This window comes from Loxodonta africana, chromosome 16, assembly GCF_030014295.1.
Source record: "Loxodonta africana isolate mLoxAfr1 chromosome 16, mLoxAfr1.hap2, whole genome shotgun sequence".
Lineage (NCBI taxonomy): Eukaryota > Metazoa > Chordata > Mammalia > Proboscidea > Elephantidae > Loxodonta > Loxodonta africana.
In genome coordinates this window covers 41327198-41352698 of record NC_087357.1, presented here as the reverse complement: position 1 = coordinate 41352698, position 25501 = coordinate 41327198, and the positions used below count along the sequence as shown (strand labels likewise).

The following is a 25501-nucleotide window of genomic DNA, read 5'->3' as shown; positions in this document are numbered from 1 at the left end:
CATTGCTCATCAGGAAATTGAAGTGTTTTTTTCTTAATTATATCAAATTTGCCCTTATGTTTACCACTTATTTAGGAAGTATCACAGCCCCCATTATAAAAATAAACTCACCAAGAGGCACCCAACCACTAAGTAAAAAAACAGAAAAACAAACCCATTGCCGTTGAGTCGATTCCGACTCATAGTAACCTTATAGGACAGAACAGAACTGCCACATAGGGTTTCCAAGCAGCAACTGGTGGATTCGAACTGCTGACATTTTGGTTAGCAGCTGAGCTCTTAACCACTGAGCCACCAGGGCTCCAACCAGTAAGTAGCAGAATAAAAATCCAAACTAATCTCATGCTGATAACCATAGCTGACTTCTGCCCACACCTTCTCTTATGCAAGAACTTGGATAAGTTTTCTTCTAGGTATATCGTTAGGTCCTTGGTTATCTCCTTCTTACTCATAATACAGTAAAATGGATGTCTTGCACAGTAATTTATATTCAGCTGATGTTTCTAATTTTGCTCTGCATTTGTGTGTATGTATATGTTGTGGTGATTTTGCAAGCACAAATATACACATATGGAGGAGGAAAAAGGAATAGTAGAAATGCAAACTCTTAGAGGGATAACTACGGTCATTTTATCCCAGACATTATAATTTTCATCTCTACAAGTTCAATTTGGATCTCTTTTTTTATATCTTCCATGTCTGTACGTAACATGCCCAAGTGTTCCTCACCTGTCCTGAATCTATGGAATACAGTTATAATAACTCTTTTACTAGTACTCTCATCTGTGCCATTTCTGAGTCAGTTTCTATTGATCGTTTTTTCTCCACATTACTGAGATAAAATCCTTCTGAATACTTTACTTCCATGAATTACAAGGTTTTCCTACCTTGGCTGATGGGAACATAAACTATTTCCAGCTTTGGGTGAGCTCCAAGGATTTTCTGTCTGCTTCTTTCAGGTGGCCCTTTCCCCTGCTTCAGGTAATTTCCTCACATCCATGTACTGCTCAGTACTCAGCTGAAGATTCAAGGAGAATTCTCTGCAAATCTCTCTCTCTCTGTGGCTCTCTCTTCTGCAGTACTTTAGCCACCTTGGCTTCTGTAGACTCACACCTGCATCTCCCCAACTTTGGGAGAGACCAGAGTCTACCCAGGTTCTTTCTCCCCTACTGCAGCTTACAAACTCTCTCTAAGCAGTAAGCTGCGCGGGCACTTATAGGGCTCACCTCATTTGTCTCTGCTCCCTCTGGGATCGCAGTCCTGTTCTGCTGGTTTCCAATACCTGAAAACCATGGTTACATATATTTTGTCTAGTTTTTTTAGTTGTTTCAGTAAGTCTGGTTACTGTTAATTCCTGTGAGCTATAAGCAGAACTCCCAAATTACGGTCATTTTAAGGATGAGGCCTGGAGAGGTTAAGTAATTTGCCCAAGGTCACCCACTAGTAATCAGTAGAGCTGGGACTCTAACCCACAGCTCTTTGACTCCAGAATCCCAGTTTTTAATTACTACGCTCTACTTTGTTTTTTTTTCTTACTGCCTCCTCATGAGCTTAGTGTTAAGTCCACATCTCTCTACAAAAGGGCATGAGTTTGTGACAGGCATTTCCCTTGTGTTCCAACTCCTTTATAGCTTAAACCCAAGTTGGAACCTATGTTCAGAGAGCTGAAGTAAACCAGTGGTCTGACATGACAGCTGCAATATCTAATATTTGGCTCCTGAAGATGGTTCTTCTTTAGGAACTCAAAGTAGAATGAAAGCAGGGGCAGATGCCAAAGGACCAGGGTCTCAGCTTCAACCTTACTGAGCCTCGAGTCTTATGTTCATTTCTCAAGGTCATTGTGAAGATCAAATGAGATAGTATAATGTATGCAAAGAGCTCATAGCCCTTGCCACCGCAAGTCCTCACTAAATGATAGCTACTGCCTGTCTACGAAGGGAATTCTCATTCTACAGCCCTTGGGAAAATCCTTCTACTCTTGACATTCCAGCTAAAAATACCATTTCATGTTCTTCATGTGACCAAGTGTGCCTCTCTCTCTTCTGTCATTCTCCTTTCAGTCTACATGGCTGGTTGGACAACTATAAAGTTAGGAAGAACAGTCGGCATTCAACAACCCACCCACTCCCAGCGCCTGAGGAGGACGCGGCTAACATGCCAGTACAGGGTGTGCACAGAGTGCCCCCATCCAGTCTGCTGTGGGCGTGAACATGGGGGCATTGGCTAATGCAGGCAGCTGGGTACTGTTTGCTGACAGTCCTTGGGCAGCAGAGGCAGAGCGAGAGTGCCTATTTGCAGAGCCAGTCTCCATGGCAACAAGAAAGCCAACAGGCAGGCCACTCCTTAAGCTAGCAGAAAAATCCTCTGCCCCCACCCTGCACTTCCAGGTGAGGGAAATGTTCCCACACTGAGCAGTAAGAAGATCCTCAAAGGCCAAATCTTTAGTAGAAAAGCCAAAAAGAAAATCTGGAGCCAAAGGTACAATTATTTCAGACAAACACACCTCTTATTCCAGGATGGGCTTATAATTTTTTTTTTTTTCCTGAAATGTACAGAACATTTGACGAGGTCTGTGCATTGTTTGTGGAGACCTGGTGATGCAGTGGTTAAGCGTTTGGCTGCTAACCAAAAGGTTGGCAGTTTGAATCCACTGCTCCTTGGAAACCGTATGGGCTGTTCTACTCTGTCCTATAAGGCTGCTATGAGTTGGAATGGATTTGACAGCAATGAGTTTTTTGGTTGTTGGCACAATTGTTAAGTGGTTGGCTGCTAACCAAAAGGTGAGTTGGTTTGAATCTACCAGCCAGGAGAAAAAACCTGGCTATCTGCTTCCTTAAAGATTACAAACTTGAAAGCCCTATGGGGCAGTTCTACTGTGTCCTCTAGGGTTGTTATGAGTTGGAATCCACTCCACTGCAAAGGTTTTGGTTTTTGGTCTGTATTGTTTAGTTTGTGAAAACGAGGGCGAAGGTCATGATTCCCAGCAAATGAAGCTTGTGCTAGGAAGAATGAAGAATGTGCTAGGAAGCTTGCCGCCTAGCACAGTAAGAACAGAAGCTACAGATGACGCATCATCATCACGCAGTCTTTGTTACAGAATGAGGTTGGGCTCTCACTCGAAGACGGCAAACAACTATCCAGTGAAATGTATGGAACAGAGAACTAATCTCCCCATTAGAAATGCCTCCCCCTCAGTGACCCTGCCATGTTGTCATTCTTAGGTGCCAGTTCATTCCGACTCATGCTGACCCCATGTGACAGAGCAGAACTGCTCCATAGAGTTTTCTTGGCTAGCACTCAGCTGCTAACTGAAAAGTCAGCAGTCTGAACCCACAAGCCTCTCTGTGGGAGAAAGACATGGCTGTGTGCTTCCCATTCCACTGGGACAGGTGCATGCCTTCGGATCGAGGGAATATAGCTGGTGTTTACTGAGCACTTACTATGTACAGGCAAGGCATTGCTCGGCACTGTGGAAAGCAGTAAGTATAGGTCACAGTTCTTACCCTCAAGGACCTTAAAATGTAGCTGACTCATTCCATATCAGGAGCTCTCATATAAATACGCCAATGCCAGGGACATTATTGAGTGTTACAGTGATGTGGGTGGTAATTTCAGAATGACAAAGAAAAGAATGTCATCTTCTCCGTGACATAGTCTCCTTGAAGTGTATCCCATCAAGGTCCAGGCCTCACTGAATGTCTTTCTGCATGGTGCTACTGAAGGGCTAAGGGGTCAAGATAGCCTTGAGGGAGGGCCAGGGGAAGAGTGGAGCTTAGTTCTGCCTGCTCTAAGTAGAGAGATTCTTCAAAGGTTCAGAAGGCTCAGTCCATTGCCCCAGGGCCATGATTCCATAGTGGGGTTTGGAGCCAAGACTCCAAGTGGTGACAAAATCTTCCCTTCTCTGGTCTGATTCTCTACACATGTTTCTCCCTTGGGGACCCAACCAAAGGGCAACCATAGCAAGAGAAGATGCCAGAGAACAAATCCATGGCAAATATCCTAAGTGTCTACTTCAACGTGACTAGGGGTTAGGAGAGTAGTGAAACAACAGGCCTGTAAAATGTTCAATAACAATGAAATGTTGAAGTTCTGGGCACCAATGAAAGAGATGTCATGAGGCTACACCAGATTGCTTGCCAAAAGTCTGGTAGAAGAATGACCGCAGCACGAGGTCAGAGGAGGAAGAAAGGACTTCGGCCTCAGAGGCAAGGAAAGAATGCTGCAGCAAACGGCACCTCAGCAACTGGGAAAGATATTTTAATAGGCAGGGGCGAGGGTAGAGGGAGCCAGGAGGGGTAAAAGGCAGAGCCAAAAACACAGACATGGGAAGTCCCAAGGAGAGTGGGCGAATAGGTGTCACCAGTGGTTCTCAACCCTGGGTGAACGTTCCATCCCCAGGCAGCTTTATAAATTCCAAAGCTTGGCCCTGTTCCAGACTAATTGAACCAGGTCTCTGAAGGTGGTGCCCGGCAGGGAAGTTATTATTATTATTTTAAAATCAATTCTAACTTGGATTCCTGAAGAATAAGTAGAGCTCTAAAAGGCAGCCCGGGACCAGCTTTTAACAAGGCTTGGATTCTAAGCTAACGGATTCAATTTTATTCTATAGATAACAAGAAACTATTGAAGACTTTTTCTTTTTAAGACATAAGAATCATATGAATATGTGATTCAAGTGATACATTAAGAAGACTGAGGTGGCTGCAGGGTATAAAGTGCTTTGGGCCCAAGACCCATGTTATATTCTTAGGGAACAAGGCTAAGAACAGTTAGGAATTTGTTAAAACAGATCAGGCATAAAGCGATAAAACCTAAACTGAGCTGGTGGGTCTGGGCATGGACAAGAAAAACACATGACACCCATTCTAGTGTTAAACATCAGTCTCTTGTGAACTTGGCTAGTTTGAATCAGTATCCTAAGACTAGGTTCTGAATTTACAAAGTCAAAGTCCAGATCCAGGATTGGGATAAATTCACAGAGGTTGTTCTATCCCTGGGGACCTGTCTGGCAAGGCCTCCTCCTCTGACTTTCTTCAGAGGACAACCCTCGGTGTCATCACAGGCATCACCCTGACCCATCCCCAGACAACAGAAAGGAAGACAAAGTAAGATTGGTGCCTGGTTGGACAAGATGAGAAAGAAAGAGGATCCAGGGATGCCTAAGGTTTTGAGACCAGGGGTCTAGAACTGTGCTGTCCAACAGAGAAATCACTAGTCACACACGGCTAGGGAGCACCTGAAATGTAGCTGGTCTGAACTGAGATGTGCTATAGCTGTAAAATGCACACCAGATTTCGAAGTCTTAGTAAGAAAAAAAAAAATGAATGTGTAATACCTCAGTAATTTTAAGATACTGATTACATGTTCAAATGATAATATTTTGGATATACTGGGTTAAATAAAATATAGTATTACAATTAATTTCATATTTTTCTTTTTAATGTGGCTACTAGAAAATTTTAAATTACCTATGTGGCCTGCACTGTATTTATACTGGAGCGCACTAATCTAGAATATACCATTCGCAGAAAGAGGAAAGCAGAGAAGGAACTATAATTAGTAACATATGGGAGGTCACAGTGAGGCCCTACTACCCTCTTCGCCAGAACTTTGAAAAATGGGAAATAAGACTGTCATCTGGGAGTTGGGGTGTGGGAGTAGAGAATCAGATGATGGTTCAAAGCAAAGATATGCAAAACCAAACCCACTGCCATCAAGTCTATTCTGACTCACTGCAACCCTATAGGACAGAGCAGAACTGCTCCATAGAGTTTCCAAGGAGCCCCTGGTGGATCTGAACTGCTGACCTTTTGGTTAGCAGCCGTAGCACTTAACCACTAGGCCACCAGGGTTACCAAGATATGCTAAGTAACCTTAAAAGCAAGAATGGCTTTCAGTCCAAGGGAGTGGAACCAGAACTTGCTGGAATGTATTTATATAGCTTAGGAAAAATCACATCAGTCACAAGGGGCATTGGTCAGCAATGGAAGCATGGAAAAAAGGATCTCATCAGAGGCAAAAGTGGGCAGAACTAGCAAAGCACTGTCCAGGCTCTCTGAGTCTGACACCATTAAGCAGAAAAGTCCAATGACTAGTGTGGCCACCTACCAAATTTATTGCCCAAACCAAGTAAAAGGGGCGTTATTAATAATTGTGCTGGAACAGTAAGCCAGGACTGTCCCAGGCAAATCAGGGCATATGGTCAGCCTACCTCAACCAATTCATTCTGATTTATTGCTCACTGTAGCCTTCTGATTATACCAAATGTGCCTGAGGCTAAGACATACATTTTAAAATGTATTAGCACTGCTGAAAATTGGGATGCTTCATACAATTGATGTGGACATTAAATAACAGGCTTCTTACCCCACGCACCACACTGTTAATAATCCAATAGTGCATCTTATGATTAATGATATTTTACAATCAAGGATACAGCATAACTTGGCTTCCTGTGTCATACTGGCTTAAAGAAGAGGTAATTCATTGATCAGAGGGTAGGAATCCCCTCCCACCAGGCAACTGAGTTCCATTGGAAAATAACAAGTAGGAATCCTGGTTTTAAATATCAGTCTCTTGTGAGCTTGGTTAGTTTGAAACTGTATCCTAAGACTGAGTTCTGAATCTACAAAGCCCAATTCCAGTTCCAGGACTGGGGTGAATTTACAAAGTTCATTCTATCACATGGAGCTCTGTCTGGGAAATCCCCAGCTTTCTCCAAGGGGACAACCCTTGAAAAGAACCCTTCCCCTCTTTGAAACTCATGCAGGCAGTAAGATGAGGCTTCTGGTTTAGGTCTATTGGGTTTGAAAGGCCAGTGAGACACTAAAATGGAAATGGGGCTGGAAGTAGAACTTGAACGAGATATGTATGTGCCACGCATAATCAGAAAAAGAAACTATTTTGGTTGTGTCCAATATGGCTACAGTTCAGATAGTCCACAAGGGGTAGGATGTCCATGTAAAGTTAATAAAGAAACTGCCGGAGTGTAAGTAGGTTTTACCATTGCTGCTAAATTGGACAGACTAGCGGTGGTGGCTCAGTGTTTGCAGCCTCTTTTGAATACAGCAGTCACTGGGAAAACGCACTGTCATTGACTAGCGCCATCCAACACTTACTGAGAAGATGGTGGGGAGGACATCAAATGAAAGCACAATTATACTGGAAGTGTTATTACCTATTACTAAAAATGAGATTCTTCTACAAAATAAATAACAGTAAGATAATACGTAAAATGAGACAAACAGTTGAAAGCAACTTACTTATTTTGTCCAATTGTCTCAAAATCTTTCACAACAATCCCAAGGGAAGAGGAAATGTCCAGTGGTATACCCCTCAAGTCGAACTCCAAAATCTGTTCACATAAAGGTTATGAAAACAAAATGGCTGTTAGAAAATCAGGGAATATAAAAAGATGTACCAGTTCAGCAAGTTGGGTCATCATCTTTACAAATGACAATCTTTTCAATTACTCAATTCTGTAGTTAGACAGAAGTGATTAAATGTTAAACCTGGAGGCAGCTGAAGGGTGTGGGAAAACAAACCTGACTTAGAGGCTCTGGATTCCTATTTTCTAGGCTCTGTGGCTTTAGACAAGTCACCAAAACCTCTCCCTCTCCATCAGAGAACTGGACTTAATACCAACCACAATCATGTAAGAATAAAACACCATGGGTCGGAATTGACTCCATGGCAACTGGGTTTGTTTGTTTTTTTTTTTAATATGTAAAAATGCTTTCTACAATGGCATTTTAAAATGATTTGCTTTTCTTAACCATGTTATTATCAAATAAAGGAAATTAATAATCCAAGAAAACTTTTTCTAAAATGCATCAGCATCTTACTTTAAGCCTCATTGTGATCAGTGCTGTAGTCAGCTGACCTTTCTCAGTCCCCCATTTTAATATAATAAATTACTTTCTAATGGCAAAATGCAAGAAAAGATCAGCATAGCACCACTGATGCCTTTGACTGATTATGTAACAGATAGGTAACCAGCATATAATAATGATTTTATACTCCTCGTGATGGGTTTGGAATGGATGGAAAATGCATTTCCGAGCTGATATTAGAACATATCCACCAATCCCAATGGGTTTGGGGGTTGGCATTACATTTGGGTTTGGTGTAGATCGTAAACAGCAATTGGGAGGTTTACTTTATAAATACATTTGCAGTATGAGGAAAAAATACACATTGGAAGCAAAACGGAGGAAGATGGATGCTGCCCCGAGGAGCACCGGCCTGCTCACGGGACCATATACCTCTCTGTCCTTAATTCCTCAACCAGATCAATTGAGCTCAAATATAAAGAGACATTTTAGGATTACTCAAAACCCTAAGGCAATAAACATGCGCACGCGTATTTTTTTTATTCTTGGAGTTCTGTGTGAGATACTAGGAACCCACAGGAGATCAGACAGGCCTCTTGCACTCACAGAGCTGAGGGTACAGCTGATTGTTATGGGTTTCTCTGAAATTAGAGAAGCGGCATTCCCTCTCAGGCTACGTGAGGCCAGCAGAGCTTTCTAGAAAGGCATTCCGAGTTTTTTGTAATTACCTCATCAAATATAAGGTATAGTCTTTATTATCTAGAAATACTGAAACTGCAGGGAGGGGGAACGGTTTGCAATCTATGCAGAGGAAGTTTTCACAGCTAGGTGACTGGGTGACAATAGCAAAGACGTTTATTACTGCTCTTATCCAGGGAACTGGGACCTGGCTTTTGAAAAAAACAAAGGGGCTGGTCATCAACTTTGAGAAAATTAGTCAGAGCTGGAAAATCCTATTTAGTGGAAAGAATTAAAATTTTCATCTCTCTATGAATATATAACAAGCTAAACTACTTACAAAGTAGATATAAAGTCAACAGTGGAGGGAGGTAAATAAGGTATGTTACCTCTCTTCCATGCAGTATTACACAGTCATTACAAACACTTGAATTGAATGATCTGAGTATAAGCTCAGGATAGAAGAGTAAGGAAAAACAGGATACGAAACCGCATTTGCTATTAGATACTAGTTTTCATTTAAGACATCATATTTTATTATGTATATTCATTCAAAAAACATTTTTTGATATAACCCAGATGTTAACAGTAGTTCCTTCTGAATAGTGTGTCCAAAGGTAATTTTTTATGCTTATCTGAAGTTCTCAAAATTTCTATATCAAGTATATATTACTTTTATCAACATACAAAACAATAAATGTCATTATACTCAACAAGACAAAGTATCACACAATACAGTCTTGATTAGTCACTTGCAGAAGTGTTTTTAATCATGGAATTTTCCTTCTGGGACTCTGGATATGGTCTAGTCCTACCTCTTGCTTAACAGACATGTCCAGAGAAGCAAATTAACCAGATCAAGGTCACACAGCAAGTTCATAGCTGCACCAGGGCTGGTATCAACCCTTCTCACTCCTGGTCCTGACTCTGCACACCACACCACTACTGTACAGGAGATGGTCATTGGTATGTTATATCTCCTTGAATTACTCTGCTCTCTTTGCGGGCATAAGGGTAGGTGGAGAGGGTGGGAGCAAAATGCAGAGATTCCCCTTCCAAAGGGAAGAGTTAGCCTCTGACCCAAAGATGGAACAATCAGATGTAGCTTATTCATTGAAATGAAGTTGAAAGAACAATGAAGTCACCTCATTCCAGACTGGGTTGAGCTCATTATCAACTTTCTTTGTTTTCTTTTTCTCATCTGCAAATAAAAAATAAGAGATATCAATCAATTAAAAATATTATTTTTTAATGTATTATTCATTTAGGCATTCCAAGAATATGTACTGAGGGTCTAACTATGTGCCCAGGGTCCTTGAGTGGTGTAAACAGTTAACGTGCTATACTGTTAGCCCAAAGGTTGGAGGTTTGAGTCCACCCAGAGGCCCCACCTGGCAACCTACTTGTGAAAAATCAGCCGTTGAAAACCCTGCGGAGCACAGTTCTACTCTGACACACTGGGGTCGCTATGAGTCAAATTGACTTGGCGGCAACTGGTGTGGTTTTACCGTGTACCCACTTTTCCCCATTCATCTGCCTAGGGCAGGGGCTTCCTGAATCAAAGTTTTCCAAACTGAGCAGCATTTTTTTGGACTAAAACTTTTTTCTCACCCTCAGGTCTACAAGGAGTTAAGGAAGGGGCCAATTCAAGGTCACAGAAATGCTGTGGGCCTCTGCATACCAAGGATACTCAGGGCCTCTGTGTCTGCAGTTCAGAGCAGAAAGAAGCCAAAGAAGCTACCCTTTGAGTTGTTGCAGAAATCCCCTTTTACAGATGAGCACAAAGTTGTTAAGTGTTGCTGAGCTCACACATGACAGTGGCACCCTGATTTTGATCTGGAATACGGCTCTGAAGTCTACACTGCCTCTGAGTACAATAAGAGAAGGACCTGGACTCCAAGCAGTTGAAGTTTCAGCTTGACTCCATCCTTCAGGCCTTGGTACAAGGTTGTCAGTAGAAGAGCCCTTTCCGGAGCTGACAGAGAATTTGGGATTTCCCTTAGTCCTGGCCCACAAGGTCCTCCTCTCTATGAGTAGGACTGCACAGTACACCTACCTAGCTGAGTAATTGTTAATCTGGGTTGTCCTTCAAGTGACTCCAAGGGCTTCTCTTGGGTCACTAAGTCCCCAAATACCAAAATAAAAGCTAGTATTTGAGTAGAAAATGCTTTGTAAGCATTATACAGTCATTAAAAATGCTGTCTAATCTCTTTAAGGGTCCCTGGGTAGCACAGTTTGTACCTGACTACTAACCTAAAGGTTGGTGGTTCAAACCTACCTGGAGGTGCCTGGTGATTTGCTTCTACAAAAGATTACAGCCAAATTAGACTGAACTATGAGACATAAAATGATACTGGTGAGGAGTGTGCTTCTTAGCTCAAGTAGACACATGAGACTATGTGGGCAGCTCCTGTCTGGAGGTGAGATGGGAAGGCAGAAGGACAGGGGCTGGTTGAATGGACACAGGAAACACAGGGTGGAGAGAAGAAGTGTGCTGTCACATTGTAGGGAGAGCAACAATATGTGTATAAGTTTTTGTATGAGAAACTGACTCGAATTGTAAACTTGCACTTAAAGCACAATTAAAAAAAAGACGAAAACATTACAGCCAAAAAAACACTACGGAGCTCAGCTCTACTCTGTAACACAGGGGATCACCATGAGTTGGAATCGACTTGATGGCAACAAGTTTAGTTTTTTTGTTGTTGTTTTGTTTTTTTAATCTCCTTAAAAACCCTATCGTTATTAGCTGTGGTCAAGTCAGTCCCCGACTCATGACGACCCCATACATAACGGGGCCAGACCGTTGTGATGCGTGTGTTCACTGGCTGATTTCCAGAAGTAGATCGTCAGGCCTTTCTTCCCAGTCTGTTTTAGTCTGGAAGCTATGCTGAAACCTGCTCAGCATCACAGCAACACCCAAGCCTTCATCAACAGACCAGCGGTGGCTGCCGTTGAAGTGAACTGGCTGGGAATTGATCCCAGGTCTCCCACGTGGAAGGCAAGAATTATTCCACTGAACCACCACTGCCCGCTTAATAGTCTGAGAAATATATGTTATTTTCACCCCCCTTTCATAGTTTTCTAAGGAAACTGAGAAGTTAAGTATTGTATTCAAAGTCACCCAATTAGTTAGGGTCAAGTTTTTGAACCCCGGTAGTCTGACCACCTGTGGCCACACTTCAAACCACTCCTGCGCACCGCTTCCCCTCTACTGCTGGGGAACGTAGGAGGCAGTGGGATTGATTCAGCCGAATGTCATGTTGCGTTGGCTCTCAGCACACGCTGGCTGTGGGACTAACCACCTCAATCTTCCAAGCCCTCAGCATAGCACAGCCATGAATCATTACCCTCACTCTGCTAAGCATTAACTTTTCCACTTGAGTGGGCTCAGATACCCTAACTTCCCTTTTTAAGCTCCAGCATGACCCTACTCATCAGCTTGTGCCTGAAAGTATACTGGCTAGTTCTGATGTGGTCTTTCTCCGTGCCCTACAGGGCCCCTCACTGGATCTGATTCTGACGTCACATAGAAGCTTCTTGAAATTTCCCTTCCCACACTTCCATAATGACCCCACCCACCTCTCCCTTATCCGGCGTAAACGTTGGATCTTCCTCTCTGGTTATGGTAGCAGAAAGTGCTCTTGAGAGAAAGAGGAGCAATGCAAAGGGACCTTTAACTTAACAGAACTAGACAAAATGGCTTTATTCATAATTTATAACAGCAACAACAACAACAAAAGACACAGTGGCTGCCAAGTCACTTCTGGCTCATGGAGACCCCATGAGTTGCAGAGTAGAACTGCCCAATAGAGTTTTCAAGGCCATGTCATTTCAGAAGCAGATCGACAGGCCTTTCTTCCCAGGTGCTTCTTGGGGGATTCGACCACCAATCTTTCATTTAGTAGCTGAGTGCTTAACTGTTTGTGCCACCCAGGGACTGCTAAAATCTGTATCGGCTCCCTCTAAATAATCATCTATAGGTGCTAGGCTGTGTATTCTACTGCAGTGTCTTTTATCTTTACAACAACCCTGTAAGGTAAGCATTCTCATCCCCATTTTACAGGTAAAGAAGCTAAGGGAAGTTAGTTAACTTCCCTAAGGTCACACAGCTAAAAAGGAAACAGAGCCAGAATTTGTAACTACATCTTCCTGGCTCTAAAACTGGTGCGTGTGTGTGTGTGTGTGTGTGCGCACCACCACACCACACTGCCTCATTGGAAGCTGTTGCAAATGTTGGGTAAAGATACATATATATAATATATACAGTGGGCTTGATACCTCAGGGCGGTGTCTGTAGGAGAGTCCATGGACAGGTTTCAGGGTATTCAGAAACTCCCCAAAGACTATTTGCTCAAACACACACAATGTTGCATTTGTGAATTTTTCTGGGAAGAGGGTTTACTGCCCTTGTTAGATCCTCAAGCAAGTTAATCTTGAAAAAGGTTAGGAATCCCTGCATTCGACAAGCATGAAATGGTACCACAAATCTCCCTCTTCCATTTCATTACTGCCCTTGCTGTCATAACCAGGGCTTGATGAGTGGAGAATTGGTCCAGGAAGAAGTGAACCCGGCCCTTGAGACCAGAGGTCCCAGCAAATAGGTGAAGCCAGGAGAAGGCAGCAAATAATTTGCAGAAACCGGGCACGGGGCTTTAGGGTAGGACTTGGATGACTACAGGATTGCATTGAAGCAAAATTCCAGTCGCCAAATCCCCAAAACTCCAGGCAGGGAACCAAGGCAGGAACAGGGGCTCCAGGGAAGCCATAGAAAAATGCAGGGCTTTAAAATGAACTCCAAACCTGATTATTGACTTGAGAAACATAGTATAAGGAAGACTCCCTATGAGGGTATCTTAATGCTGAACCTGGTACTACTAACCCTTTCTGCCCCCAGTAGGGACAAGATTGTTCCAAAACCAGCAGCTGGGCAGTGTGAAAAGTTTCACTTGTTCATTCATTCATCATCAAACATTTATTAAGCACCCACTATGTGCCAGTAGGAGCCCTGGTGGTACAGTGGTTAAGCATTTGGTGGCATTCCATAAGGTCAGCAGTTCATATACACTGACTGCTCCTTGGAAACCATATGGGGCAGTTCTACTCTGTGAGTTGGAATTGACTCGATGGCAATGGGTTTGGAGTCCCAGGGTGGTGAAAATGGTTAATACCCACAGCTGCTAACCAAAAGGCTGGAGGTTTGAGTCTAGCCAGAGGCACCTCAGAAGAAAGATCTGGTGATCTACTTGTGAAATATCTGCTGTCGAAAATCCTTTGGAGGCAGTGGAGCCGACATGGAGCTATAGACAGAAGCACCACGCTGTCCCTCTATAAGAAAGACACAAAAAACTAAGTAAAACAGATACAAATGTCAATCCTGGAACCCTAAGCGTCAAATGAAGGGATAAAGAACTCAACCAAGCACCGAGTAGAATAAGGAACGGACAGAGAACAGAGAACGAGGAGAGCTACAGAGTGGAAGTCCCCTACCAGCTAATGCGGCATGGACTTGCCATCTTGGACCTCAGCCACCAAGAACGACAAACAGGGAGTACAGGAAGGCAACTTCACAGAGATCTCAACAGGAGGCACAGCACCCAGACCTGCTCTGCTGCACCACAGCTGAGCAACTGGCCCTGCCCACCTGGACAAGGTGGTGAGAAGTACTGTGCCTATGGATAAACAAGCAACAAAGCATGCTCAGCCCGCCTGCCCAGACATAACCAAATAAAACAAAAAAGCAGGACAAAACAAACAAATCTACAACCTGTAAACAAAGAAAATAATTCCTGAATGTCCTGAAGACAGCAGACAGTATCAAAACATATGAAAAAAAAAAAAAAAAAACAGGACAAGACGGTTGCAGAAAGTGTCTGAAATAAAACACCAGATGACCTTCCAGTAGAAGGAAAGGCACTGGAACTACCTGATAGGGAATTCAAAATTCTAATATTAGGGCTCGCTAAGACACGTCGACTCGACGGCACTGGGTTGTGCTGGGTAAGACATGAAGGAAAATAAGGAAAAAATAGACAAAACCATGGAAAATACAGAAAAAAATCATGGAAAAGACAGACAAAACAATGGAAGAATTCAGGGAAATAATACAGTAACAAAATGTCAAAATAAACAAACAACCAGAAATCATACAAAAACAGCAATTAGAAATCCAAAAGATAAACAAGATTTCAGAAATGGACAGAAGGTTTTAAGAGCAGATCTGAAACAATGGAAGACAGGATCAGAGAAATTGAAGACAAATCCTTGAATACCACTTTGAGGAAAAAATCAGAGAAAAGAACAAAAAAAAAATGAAGAAACCCTGAGAACAATGTGCGAAACAGTCAAAAGCAAAAGTTTGCATGTGATCAGAGTTCCAGAACAGGGGGAGAAAATGAAAAATACAGAGAGGATCAATGAAGACATGCTGACAGAAAACTTCCCTAATATCATGAAAGATGAAAAAAAGCTGACCATCCAGGAAGCTCAACAAACCCCATATAGGTTAGAACCAAAAAGAAAATCACCACAACACGTCATAATCATACTTGCTAAAACCAAAGACAAAGAATCCTGATAGCAGCTTAAGAAAAACAAAGAGTCATATACAGAAGGGAAACAATAAGACTAAACTCTGATTACTTGGCAGAAACCACTCAGGCAAGAAGGGAATAGTATAACATAATAAAACCTTGAAAGAAAAAATTGCCAACCAAGAATAAAATATCCTACAAAACTCTCATTCGAATATGATGGTGAAATTAGGACATTTCCAGATAAACAGAAATCAAGGGAATACGTAAAAATCAAATCAAACTTACAAGAATTTTTAAAGGGAGTCCCTCAGAGAACCAACAACATCAGATAACAACCTGAATCTAGGATGCAAGACAGCACCAGCCAGATACTAACATAGATAATGAACTCTTGAGGATAAAACAAAACCAAAAGATTTACAACAGGGAACAAGAAAGGTCAATCTGTAAGTAGCAAAAATATAAGAACAATGAAAGAAGAAATAAACAGTATAGGAGTAGAACTTTCAAATGGAGAGGAAGTCAAGATGATATCAATTAATAAAAGACTGATTTGAATTTAGGAAGATAAGGGTAAATTTCAAGGTAACCACAAAGAAAGTTAACAAACCTACTCATTGAAATAAAAAAGAAAAACATGAAGTCTCAATAGAAACAAAATCTACAAAAACAAAAGAAACAAACAAACAAAAAAATACACAAACAAAAGGAACTCAGCACAGGAGAGGAAGAGGACAAAAAAAAAAAAAACACCAGCATCACAAAAAGAAAAAAAAAATGACAGCAATAAACTCACACCTATCAATAATTACACTGAATGCAAATGGCTTAAATGCACCCATAAACAGACACAAAATTACAGAATTGATTTAAAAAAAAAACTGTAGAACGAAGTGGGAGGCCTTGCTCTACCTGATTTTAGAACCTATTATACCGCCGCAGTAGTCAAAATAGCCTGGTACTGGTACAACAACAGATACATGGACCAATGGAACAGAATTGAGAATCCAGACATAAATCCATCCACATATGAGCAGTTGATATTTGACAAAGGCCCCAAAGCAGTTAAATGGGGAAAAGACAGTCTTTTTAACAAATGGTGCTGGCATAACTGGATATCCATCTACAAAAAAATGAAAAAAGACCCATACCTCACACCAAGCACAAAAATGAACTCAAAATGGATCAAAGGGCTAAATATAAAATCAAAAACGATAAAGATCATGGAAGAAAAAATAGGGACAACGTTAGGAGCCCTAATACACAGCATTAACAGTATACAAAACATTACTAACAATGCAGAAGAAAAACTAGGTAACTGGAACCTCCTAAAAATCAAGCACCTATGCTCATCCAAAGACTTCGCCAAAAGAGTAAAAAGGCTACCTACAGACTGGGAAAAAGTTTTCAGCTATGACATTTCCGATCAGCGTCTGATCTCTAAAATCTACATGATACTGCAAAAACTCAATGGCAAAAAGACAAATAACCCAATTAAAAAATGGGCAAAAGATATGAATAGACACTTCACTAAAGAAGACATTCAGGTAGCTGACAGATACATGAGGAAATGCTCACGATCATCAGCCATCAGAGAAATGCAAATCAAAACTACAATGAGATTTCATCTCACTCCAACAAGGCTGGCATTAATCCAAAAAACACATAATAGTAAATGTTGGCGAGGTTGTGGAGAGACTGGAACACTTCTACACTGCTGGTGGGAATGTCAAATGGTACAACCACTTTGGAAATCGATTTGGCGCTTCCTTAAAAAGCTAGAAATAGAGCTACCATACGATCCAGCAATCCCACTCCTTGGACTATATCCTAGAGAAATAAGAGCCTTTACATGAACAGATATAGGCACAACCATGTTCACTGTAGCACTGTTAACAATAGCAAAAAATGAAAGCAACCAAGGTGCCCAACAACGGATGAATAGATAGATAAATTATGGTATATGCACAAAATGGTACACTATACATTTTTTTTTTTATACATCAATAAAGAACAGTGATGAATCTGTGGAACATTTCATAACATGGAGGAATCTGGAAGGCATTATGCTAAGTGAAATTAGTCAGCTGCAAAAGGACAAATATTGTATAAGATCACTATTAAAGGAACTCAAGAAATAGTTTAAACAGAGAAGAAAATATTCTTTGATGGTTATGAGAGGGGGGAGGGAGGGATGGAGGGAGGGAGAGGAGTATTCACTAACTAGACAGTAATTAAGAACTAGTTTAGGTGAAGGAAAAGACAGCACACAATACAGGCGAGGTCAGTACAACTGGATTAAACCATTCCAAATAAACTGAATGCTTTGAAGGCCAGCATAGCAGGGGTGGGGTTTGGGGACCATGGTTTCAGGAGACATCTAAGTCAATTGGCATAATAAAATCTATTAAGAAAACATTCTGCACCCCACTTAGGAGAGTGGCATCTGGGGTCTTAAACGCTAGCAAGCAGCCATCTAAGATGCATCAATTGGTCTCAACCCACCTGGGTCAAAGGAGAATGAAGAACACCAAGGACACAAGGTAATTGTGAGCCCAAGAGACAGAAAGGTCCACATAAACCAGAGACTACATCAGCCTGAGACCAGAAGAACTAGATGGCGTCTGGCTACAACCGATGACCGCCCTGACAGGGAACACAACAGAGAACCCCTGAGGGAGCAGGAGAGCAGTGGGATGCAGACCCCAAATTCTTGTAAAAAGACCAGACTTAATGGTCTGACTGAGACTAGAAGGACCCCAGTGGTCATGGCCCCCAGACCTTCTGTTGGCCCAGGACAGGAACCATTCCCAAAGCCAGCTCTTCAGACAGGGATTGGACTGGATGATGGGATGGAGAGGGATGCTGGTGAGGAGTGAGCTTCTTGGAGCAGGTGGACACTTGAGACTATGTTGGCATCACCTGTCTGGAAGTGAGATGAGAAGGTAGAGGCGGTTAGAAGCTGGTGGAATGGACACAAAAAAGAGAGAGTGGAGGAAGAGAGCAAACTGTCTCACTAAGGGGAGAGCCACTGGGAGTATGAAGCAAAGTGTATATAAGTTTTTGTGTGAAAGACTGACCTGATTTGTGAACTTTCACTTAGAGCACAATAAAAATTAAAAAAAAAAAAAAAAAATACCAGTACCCATCAATATGCTGTCTATAGGACACATACCTTAGAATCAAAGACATAAATATACTAAAAATCAAAGGACGGGGAAAAAATACCTCGAGCAAACAGCAACCAAAAAAGAGCGGGAGTGGTAATACTAATCTCAGATAAAATAGACTTTAAAACAAAATCTACCATAAAAGACAAGGAAGGTCATTATATAATGATTAAAGGGACAATCCACCTGAGAAAATAGCCATAATAAGTATCCATGCCCCATATCATACACAAAAACTAATTCAAAATGGATCAAAGACCTAAATATAAAACCAAAAACTATGAAGATCACAGAAGAAAAACAGGATCAGCACTAGAGACCCTAATACATGGCATAAAGAGGATACAAACCATAAGTAACAATACACAAACACCAGAAAATAAGCTAGATAAATAACACTCGTGCTCAAAAGACTTCACCAAAAGGATAAAAACAGAACCTTTGGACTGGGAAAAAAAATTTGGCTATGACAAATCTGACAAAGGTCTAATCTCTAACATCTACAAGAAAATCCAATGCCTCTACAACAAAAAGACAAATAATCCAATTAAAAAATGGGCAAAGGATATGAATAGACACTTCACCAAAGAAGATATTCAGGTGGCTAACAGACACATGAGGTAATGCTTATGGTCACTAGCCATTAAAAAAAAAATGAAAATCAAAACCACAGTGAAACACCATCTCACCCCGACCTTACTGGCACAAATCAAAAAAACAGAAAATAACAAATGTTGGAGAGGCTGCAGGGAGACTGGAACTCTTATGCACTGCCGGTGGGAATGCAAAATGGTACAACCATTTCGGAAAATGATATGGCACTTCCTTAAAAAGCTAGAAATAGAAATATCATATGATCCAGCAATGCTACTCTTAGGAATATACCCTAAGAAATAAGAGCCTCTACATGAATAGACACAGGCACATCCATGTTCATTGCAGCATTGTTCACAATAGCAAAAAGATGGAAGCAACCTAAGTGCCCATCAACAGATGAATGGATAAACAAACTATGGTACATAAACAAGATGGAATATTTCACAATGATGAATCTGTGAGACATCTCACAACATGGATGAGTCTGGAGGGCATTATCCTTAGTGAAATCAGTCAATCACAAAAGGACAAAAACTTTATGAGACCACTACTATAAAAACTCAAGAAAAGGTTTACGCACAAAAAGAAACCATCTTTGATGGTTATAAGGGAGGGGAGGGGTGAGAAGGGAAAAACACTAAATAGGCAACAACCAAAAAAAATAAATCCATTGCCATTGAGCCCATTTTGACTCATAACAACTCTATAGGATGGAGTAGAACTGTCCCACAGGGTTTCCAAGGAGCAGCTGCTGGATTCTAACTGCTGACCTTTTGGTTAACAGCCATATGACCCCTAGACATCCTTTCAGCTCAGTAATGAAGTCACTCCTGAGGTTCACCATTCAGCCAAAGATTAGACAGACCCATAAAACAAAACGAGACTAAAGGGGCACACCAGCCCAGAGGCAAGGACAAGAAGGCAGGAGGGGACAGGGAAGCAGGTAATGGGGAACCTAAAGCCCAGAAGGGGAGAGTGTTGGCACGTGGTGGTGATGGCAACCAATATTATAAAACAATATGTGTATTAACTGTTTAATGAGAAACAAATTTGCTCTGTAAATCTTCATGTAAAGCACAATAAAAAAATTAATTAATTAAAAAAAAAGAAAATCCCGTGGAGCACAGTTCTACTCTGACACATGGGTTGCCAGGAGTTGGAATTGACTCAATGGCAACTGTTTATGTTTTGTGTTGTTTTTTATGTGCCAGTAACTGGGGAAACGGAAGAGTGTAAGACATAGTTCCTGGTCTTAAACAGTTCCATAAATATAGTTTATGGGGTATTGAACACAGGAACCAAACAGATATTTATGTATGTTTCCACCAAGTAGCAAAAAGCTCCACCATGTTCTTTCCTGCTTCATTCTCATCCTGAAGTTCCCTCCTGTAAGAGGGGGGATAATGGGAATAATGACTGGCCAGGCCAGGCCGAAGAACCTCTTTATCGTTGCGAAACGGTCCACTCGATGAGTTCTTCCACAAGCATTAATCAACTACCTCATTCTTCCATCCAACAAATATTTTTGAAGTACGGCTTGCCAGTCCTGAGCTGGGCACTGTAGGAGTTACAAAGATACACAAGACATAGTTCCTGCCCTCAGGAGGTCTGGCAGGGAGGTAGGATGTGCCATACCAGTACCAGCTACCAGTTGCCGCTGAATCGACTCCAACTCCTGACGAACCCATGTGTGTCAGAGTAGAAGTGTGCTCTATAGGGTTGCCAGTAGCTGATTTTTACAGAAGCAGATCACCAGGCCTTTCTTTTGAGGTGCCTCTGGGTAGACTCAAACTTCTAACCTTTTGGTTAGCTGCTGAGTGCATTAGCCATTTGTAGCACCCAGGAACTCCAAGAGTGGACATAGGTGACTGAAACAGAAAGAGGGAACTTGGTTGCCATCAGAGGGGTACAGATGGAGGGTGCTGCGAATTCAGAGAAAGGGGAGGCGACTTTAGCTGTAGGCTTCAGGTAAGGCCTCACAAAGGAAGCAGAATCTGAGCTGGGGCTTGAAGGAGAAGAAAGGATTGGAAATGTGGAGCTGAGGCAATAGGGCGGGTGAGTTAGCCACGGAGGCAGGAAGGAACAGGCCGGGTCAGAGACATTGCACAGCCCAACTGGCTATAACCAAAGGACATGGAAGGGAGTAGAGGCAGTCAGGCTTCATGAGAAGTTAGCGCTGTGGAACGTTGAATGCCAAGCTAAGCCTCATTTGGCCAACACAAGCCACTTAACAGAGGAGGGTATTAGGAAGGGGACTTTATAACTTAAGTTCATAATCCAGCAAGAAAAACAAAGGACCCAACAACTCATGTTCCATACAAGGAGAGCGGTTGAGTCTGAGCATATTCCAGTTGACTACAGACCAGGTGGGGCTATTCAAGTGGAACTTCCTGCAGCTCCTGGCATTTGGCCCACGATGTTGATACTGATGGCACTGCCATTTAGGGGGTGCTCACTCCAGACCAGCCATGTGCTAAGTCTCTTACATACACTCTTTCGTTTAACCTACCCAGCAAGCCTGTGAGGTAGGCACTGCTATTATTCCTAGTTTGCAGATGGGAAAAACGAGTCCAGAATGGTTAGGTAACTTGGCCAAGATCACAGAGCTTATCTAATCTGACTCCAGAGTCCATGCATTTAACCACTGCACCCTCCTATCTCCCTAGCTAATAAAGATTAAGTAGCTGGTATTAGCTCCCACTCTTCCAGAGAAACCCAGCTCAATCCCTTCCAAGAAGGTGCCTTGATATTTATCTAAATGTGTATACATTACATCTTATTAAAAGCCTATTTTCACACACAAACATGTCAGCCAAAAAAAAAAAAAAAGTAGATAAATTCTTTTCTTATCAGCAGCCACAAAGGCACATATTTACATTGTTCAGTTGTTCAATTCCACCACTTTAAAAAAAAAAGTTCAAAATTGCAGGTGATAAACATCAGATCAAATTACTGGAAACTCCCCCCTCTCCACATTATCTTTCTCCCCCAGGATCCCATCTCTAATTTTATTGAGATGACTGTTTCTTCCTATGGAAAGGAATTAAATATTTTCAAGCCAGAACATAACAACCAAATCAACGCAGCATACACTCCGGAGCATGACTCAAGGCATTCTTCTGGACATTTCCTGTTTTCTGATTAGCTGTGCTTGCTTCTTTTTCAGTTCTATGAAGGTCACTATTGCAGTAATTAACCCTCGTGCCAACCTCCCAACAAGGTTTCCATGAGAACACAATAAGTGCTCCTTGCCAAGCCACCGCGCCCTCTAGCACAGAACCGTTTCCTTTGCCATTCACCCACTAGACAGTGCGTCAGGCCCTTTAAGAAAAGGCCAGAGAGATACCAGGACTGCTAGTACTGGATTGCCAGATCTGCGCAAGTGGACCAGGTCCCCATGGGAGTATTACCACCTACAATGGTAGCGTGTTTTAAGCACTTCCAAAATACACACCACCTCACCAATCCTAATAATCCTGCTAGGAAAAGGACAGGTGTTGGTCTAGGTCTTCTGCCTGGAATTTCAAACCACTAACCTCTGTGTTGGAAACCCTGGTGGCTTTATGGGTAAATGCTACAGCCGATAACCAAAATTCGGCAGTTTGAATCCAACAGGTGCACCTTAGAAACTCTACGGGGCAGTTCTATTTTGTCCTATAGGGTCGCTATGAGTCGGAATCGACTTGACAGCAATGGGTTTGGTTTTGGTTTTGGTTTTTTGGAACCTCTCTGTTACTTTGAGCTGAAGACATAAGGCTCCACCTCTAAGCTCAGCATCCCTCATCTGTAGACTGATGAGTTTAGGCTGGATGATCCCTAAGTTTTTCTCCAGCAGCAGAGGTACGTGAATATTATGAAGTCCCCCCAAATCCTGAAGGGTTTTTAGATTGCTGTGTCTTACTGAGATGGCCCCAGGAGAAGTGGGGGCGCTATTTACAAAGCCTCCCTCTGTAACTCAGCTCCTCTGGTAGGCAGTAGAGTAGATCAACAAGATCTCTAGGTTCAGCCACATGTCTGCACTTAACCTCCCATTCAGAGGTACTTCATCTTTACAGAGACAAAGACCCAGGATCATGGCTCCTTTTTCCTGAGAAACAAACATTCACACATATACACAAATTCACTCAGTATTTTGTCTAAAACTTCATGGGCCCCCTGAAGCCCATCCATATATAACCATAATTAACATGTATTAAGTGCTCTGAACTTGTCACTGTTCCCAGTGCTTTCCATCTCATTTAACTTTCTTTTAATCTCATTTAATCTTCACAAATACCCTAAGAGGTAAGTTCCAGTATTATCACCTCCATTTATGAATGGGGAAACCAAGACATGGAGAGGGTAAGCAATTTATCAAAGGTCCATAGCTCCCTAGTGGTGGTGCTGAGATTCAGGCCCTGGCACATGGAGATACAGAGAGGTTTCCAATGTTGAAGAATTAAGAAGAGACAGTGAGTTCTTAACAAACGGCTATAACTATATTTTATTCACACTGGTATTCATCTCACAGTGCTTCTCCATGATCTGACTGAGTAGGAATTCATAAAAAAAAAATAGGGTTGCTTTATGAGTCAGAATTGACTTGATAGCAACAGCTTTGGTTTTTTGGTGCACATTAATGGCTAAATAAGAAAATGAACACAAAGTGCTCCACAGGGCCCAGAACACAGTAAGCACTTAAACAAACAGGAGTTATTATATTATTTCTTATTACTGTACCAGGGCAGCACCCCACACCAACCCCAGAGAGTTTCCCAGGCCATGGAGGCTTGGGGGGGCAGGGCTGTTGCCATCAAAGTGGCTAGTGGAGCTGGAGACAGCCAGGTGTAGCAGCTCTCCCACCTGGCTTGGTTCCAGTCCTCAGAGACTAGCCTGGGGCAGCTAGCATGTGGGCAGTGCCTGTTTCTTCTTGGCAGGCAGCCTGGCAGCCACCAGCGTCTGGGAGATTTTCCATAATAACCACAGGCAGAGAAGGCTCTGGGAAGAGCCAGCAGGAGACCGCCCTGCCCTCAACTCCAGATGACCCCAGCGGGAGCATAGATGACCCCAGAGGAGCACAAAGACATGAGGCCCACCCAGGTCTACCTCGCTAAAGGAATATCTCTGTTGCTTTCCAGTCCTGGCTGCCCTCTTGTTCCGGGATGATGCTGACAAACAGGTTCCAGGTGAAAGGCATTTTGGCCAAGTGGCAAGCACGATAAAAAGCGAAGCTGTTTTGTACATTTCTGAAACAGTTCCTGATATTGCTGATAAACAGGAATGCCCAGACAAAAAAGCAGACTGGGTTACTGCTCCCTTCTCTGTACCCAGTGCCCTACTGGCCTCCGGAGATGCCCTTGCAGGTATACAAGCTCTTGAATCAAAACCAAATCCTCCAAGGGAACTGCAGTGCAGCTCAGTCAATTTGAACGACTCTTACAGAATCTAGCTCTACTTCCTAAAAGCTGACCCTGGGGAATGGTCGAATTCCAGCTCTGACAACTGCCCAAGCCACTGGTGCAGGGAGCCTAGGTGGGCCAAGCACCTGGATTGGGTGCCTGGTGGGGAGAAATCAAATCATGTGACTCTTTGGTTTCTTTATGTTCTGCGTGCACATCTACTCTGTGCTGGGCACTTTAAACACGTTCACGTCTAACTAAGCCTTACAAAAACTAAAACCAAACCTATTGCTGTTGAGTTGATTCTGACTCGTGGCAACTCCATGTGTGTCAGAGTAGAACCGCACTCAACAGAGTTTTTAATGGCTGTAGTCTTATGGAAGTAAATCACCAGGCCTTTCTTCTGCAGCACTGCTAGGTGGATATGAGCTACCAACTTTTTCAGTTAGTAGCCGAGCACAAATCATTTGCACCACCCAGAGGCCTACTCCTTACAAAGAAAGTATTATTATCCCCATTATACAGATGAGAAAACTGAGGTTCAATGACATTAACAGACTCACCCAAGATCACACAGCTGATAAATGGTATGGCTGAGCTGTAGCCCCAAGTCAGGCTCATTCTCAAACCTGTGTGGCCTCAAGCTAAGGGGACCTGCTGATGTCCTACCACATTTTCACCACTTACCAACAGGAGCCCTGGTGGTGAAATGGTTAAGCACTCGCCTGCTAGCAGAAGGTCGGCCGTTCAAACCCACCAGTGGCTTCCTGGGAGAAAAGACCTGGCAATGTGTTCCCGTAGAGATTTCAGCTTAGGAAACTCTCTGTGGCAGTTCTACCCTGTCATATAGGGTCAATACGAGTCAGAATTGACTAGATGGCACACAACAACAACCAGCTGTATGGCCTTGAGCTACTTACTCCATCTCTAGATTTCTTTATTAATAAATACTGGTATCTAATGCTCAGGTATTATTTAAATCCCTGAGTGGTACAAATGGTTAACATGGTCATCTGGTAACCAGAAGGATGGAGGTTAAGTCCACCCAGTGGTACCTTGATTGACTTCCAAAAAATCAGCACTGAAAATCTTATAGATATTCTCTGACACACATGGGGTCACTATGAGTTGGAACTGACTCAATAGCAACTGGCTTTTAATGCCCAGCTATCATATAAGGCTTGTAATATGCCAGGCTTTGTATATGTTGTCTATTACCATCATCATCCTTATTCTGAGGCACAGTGAAGTTAAGTAACTTCCCGTTCTCCATATCACCCGCTAGTAGGATACAAAGCCAGAATCTGAAC

The 25501-nt window shown here is 42.4% G+C and overlaps 1 protein-coding gene across 2 annotated transcripts in view; it reads right to left on the bottom strand.

Moving 5' to 3' along the window:
* The window catches only part of MYOF (myoferlin), a 190043-nt gene that overhangs the window by 140590 nt on the left and 23952 nt on the right, over positions 1 to 25501 (bottom strand). For both annotated transcript variants that reach the window (XM_064269568.1, XM_064269569.1), the window contains exons 2-3: positions 9656 to 9711; positions 7263 to 7354 (exon numbers count right to left, since the gene is read on the bottom strand). In XM_064269568.1, the coding sequence (XP_064125638.1) occupies positions 7263 to 7354; positions 9656 to 9711 (148 nt within the window). The remainder of the gene's footprint in view (positions 1 to 7262; positions 7355 to 9655; positions 9712 to 25501) is intronic.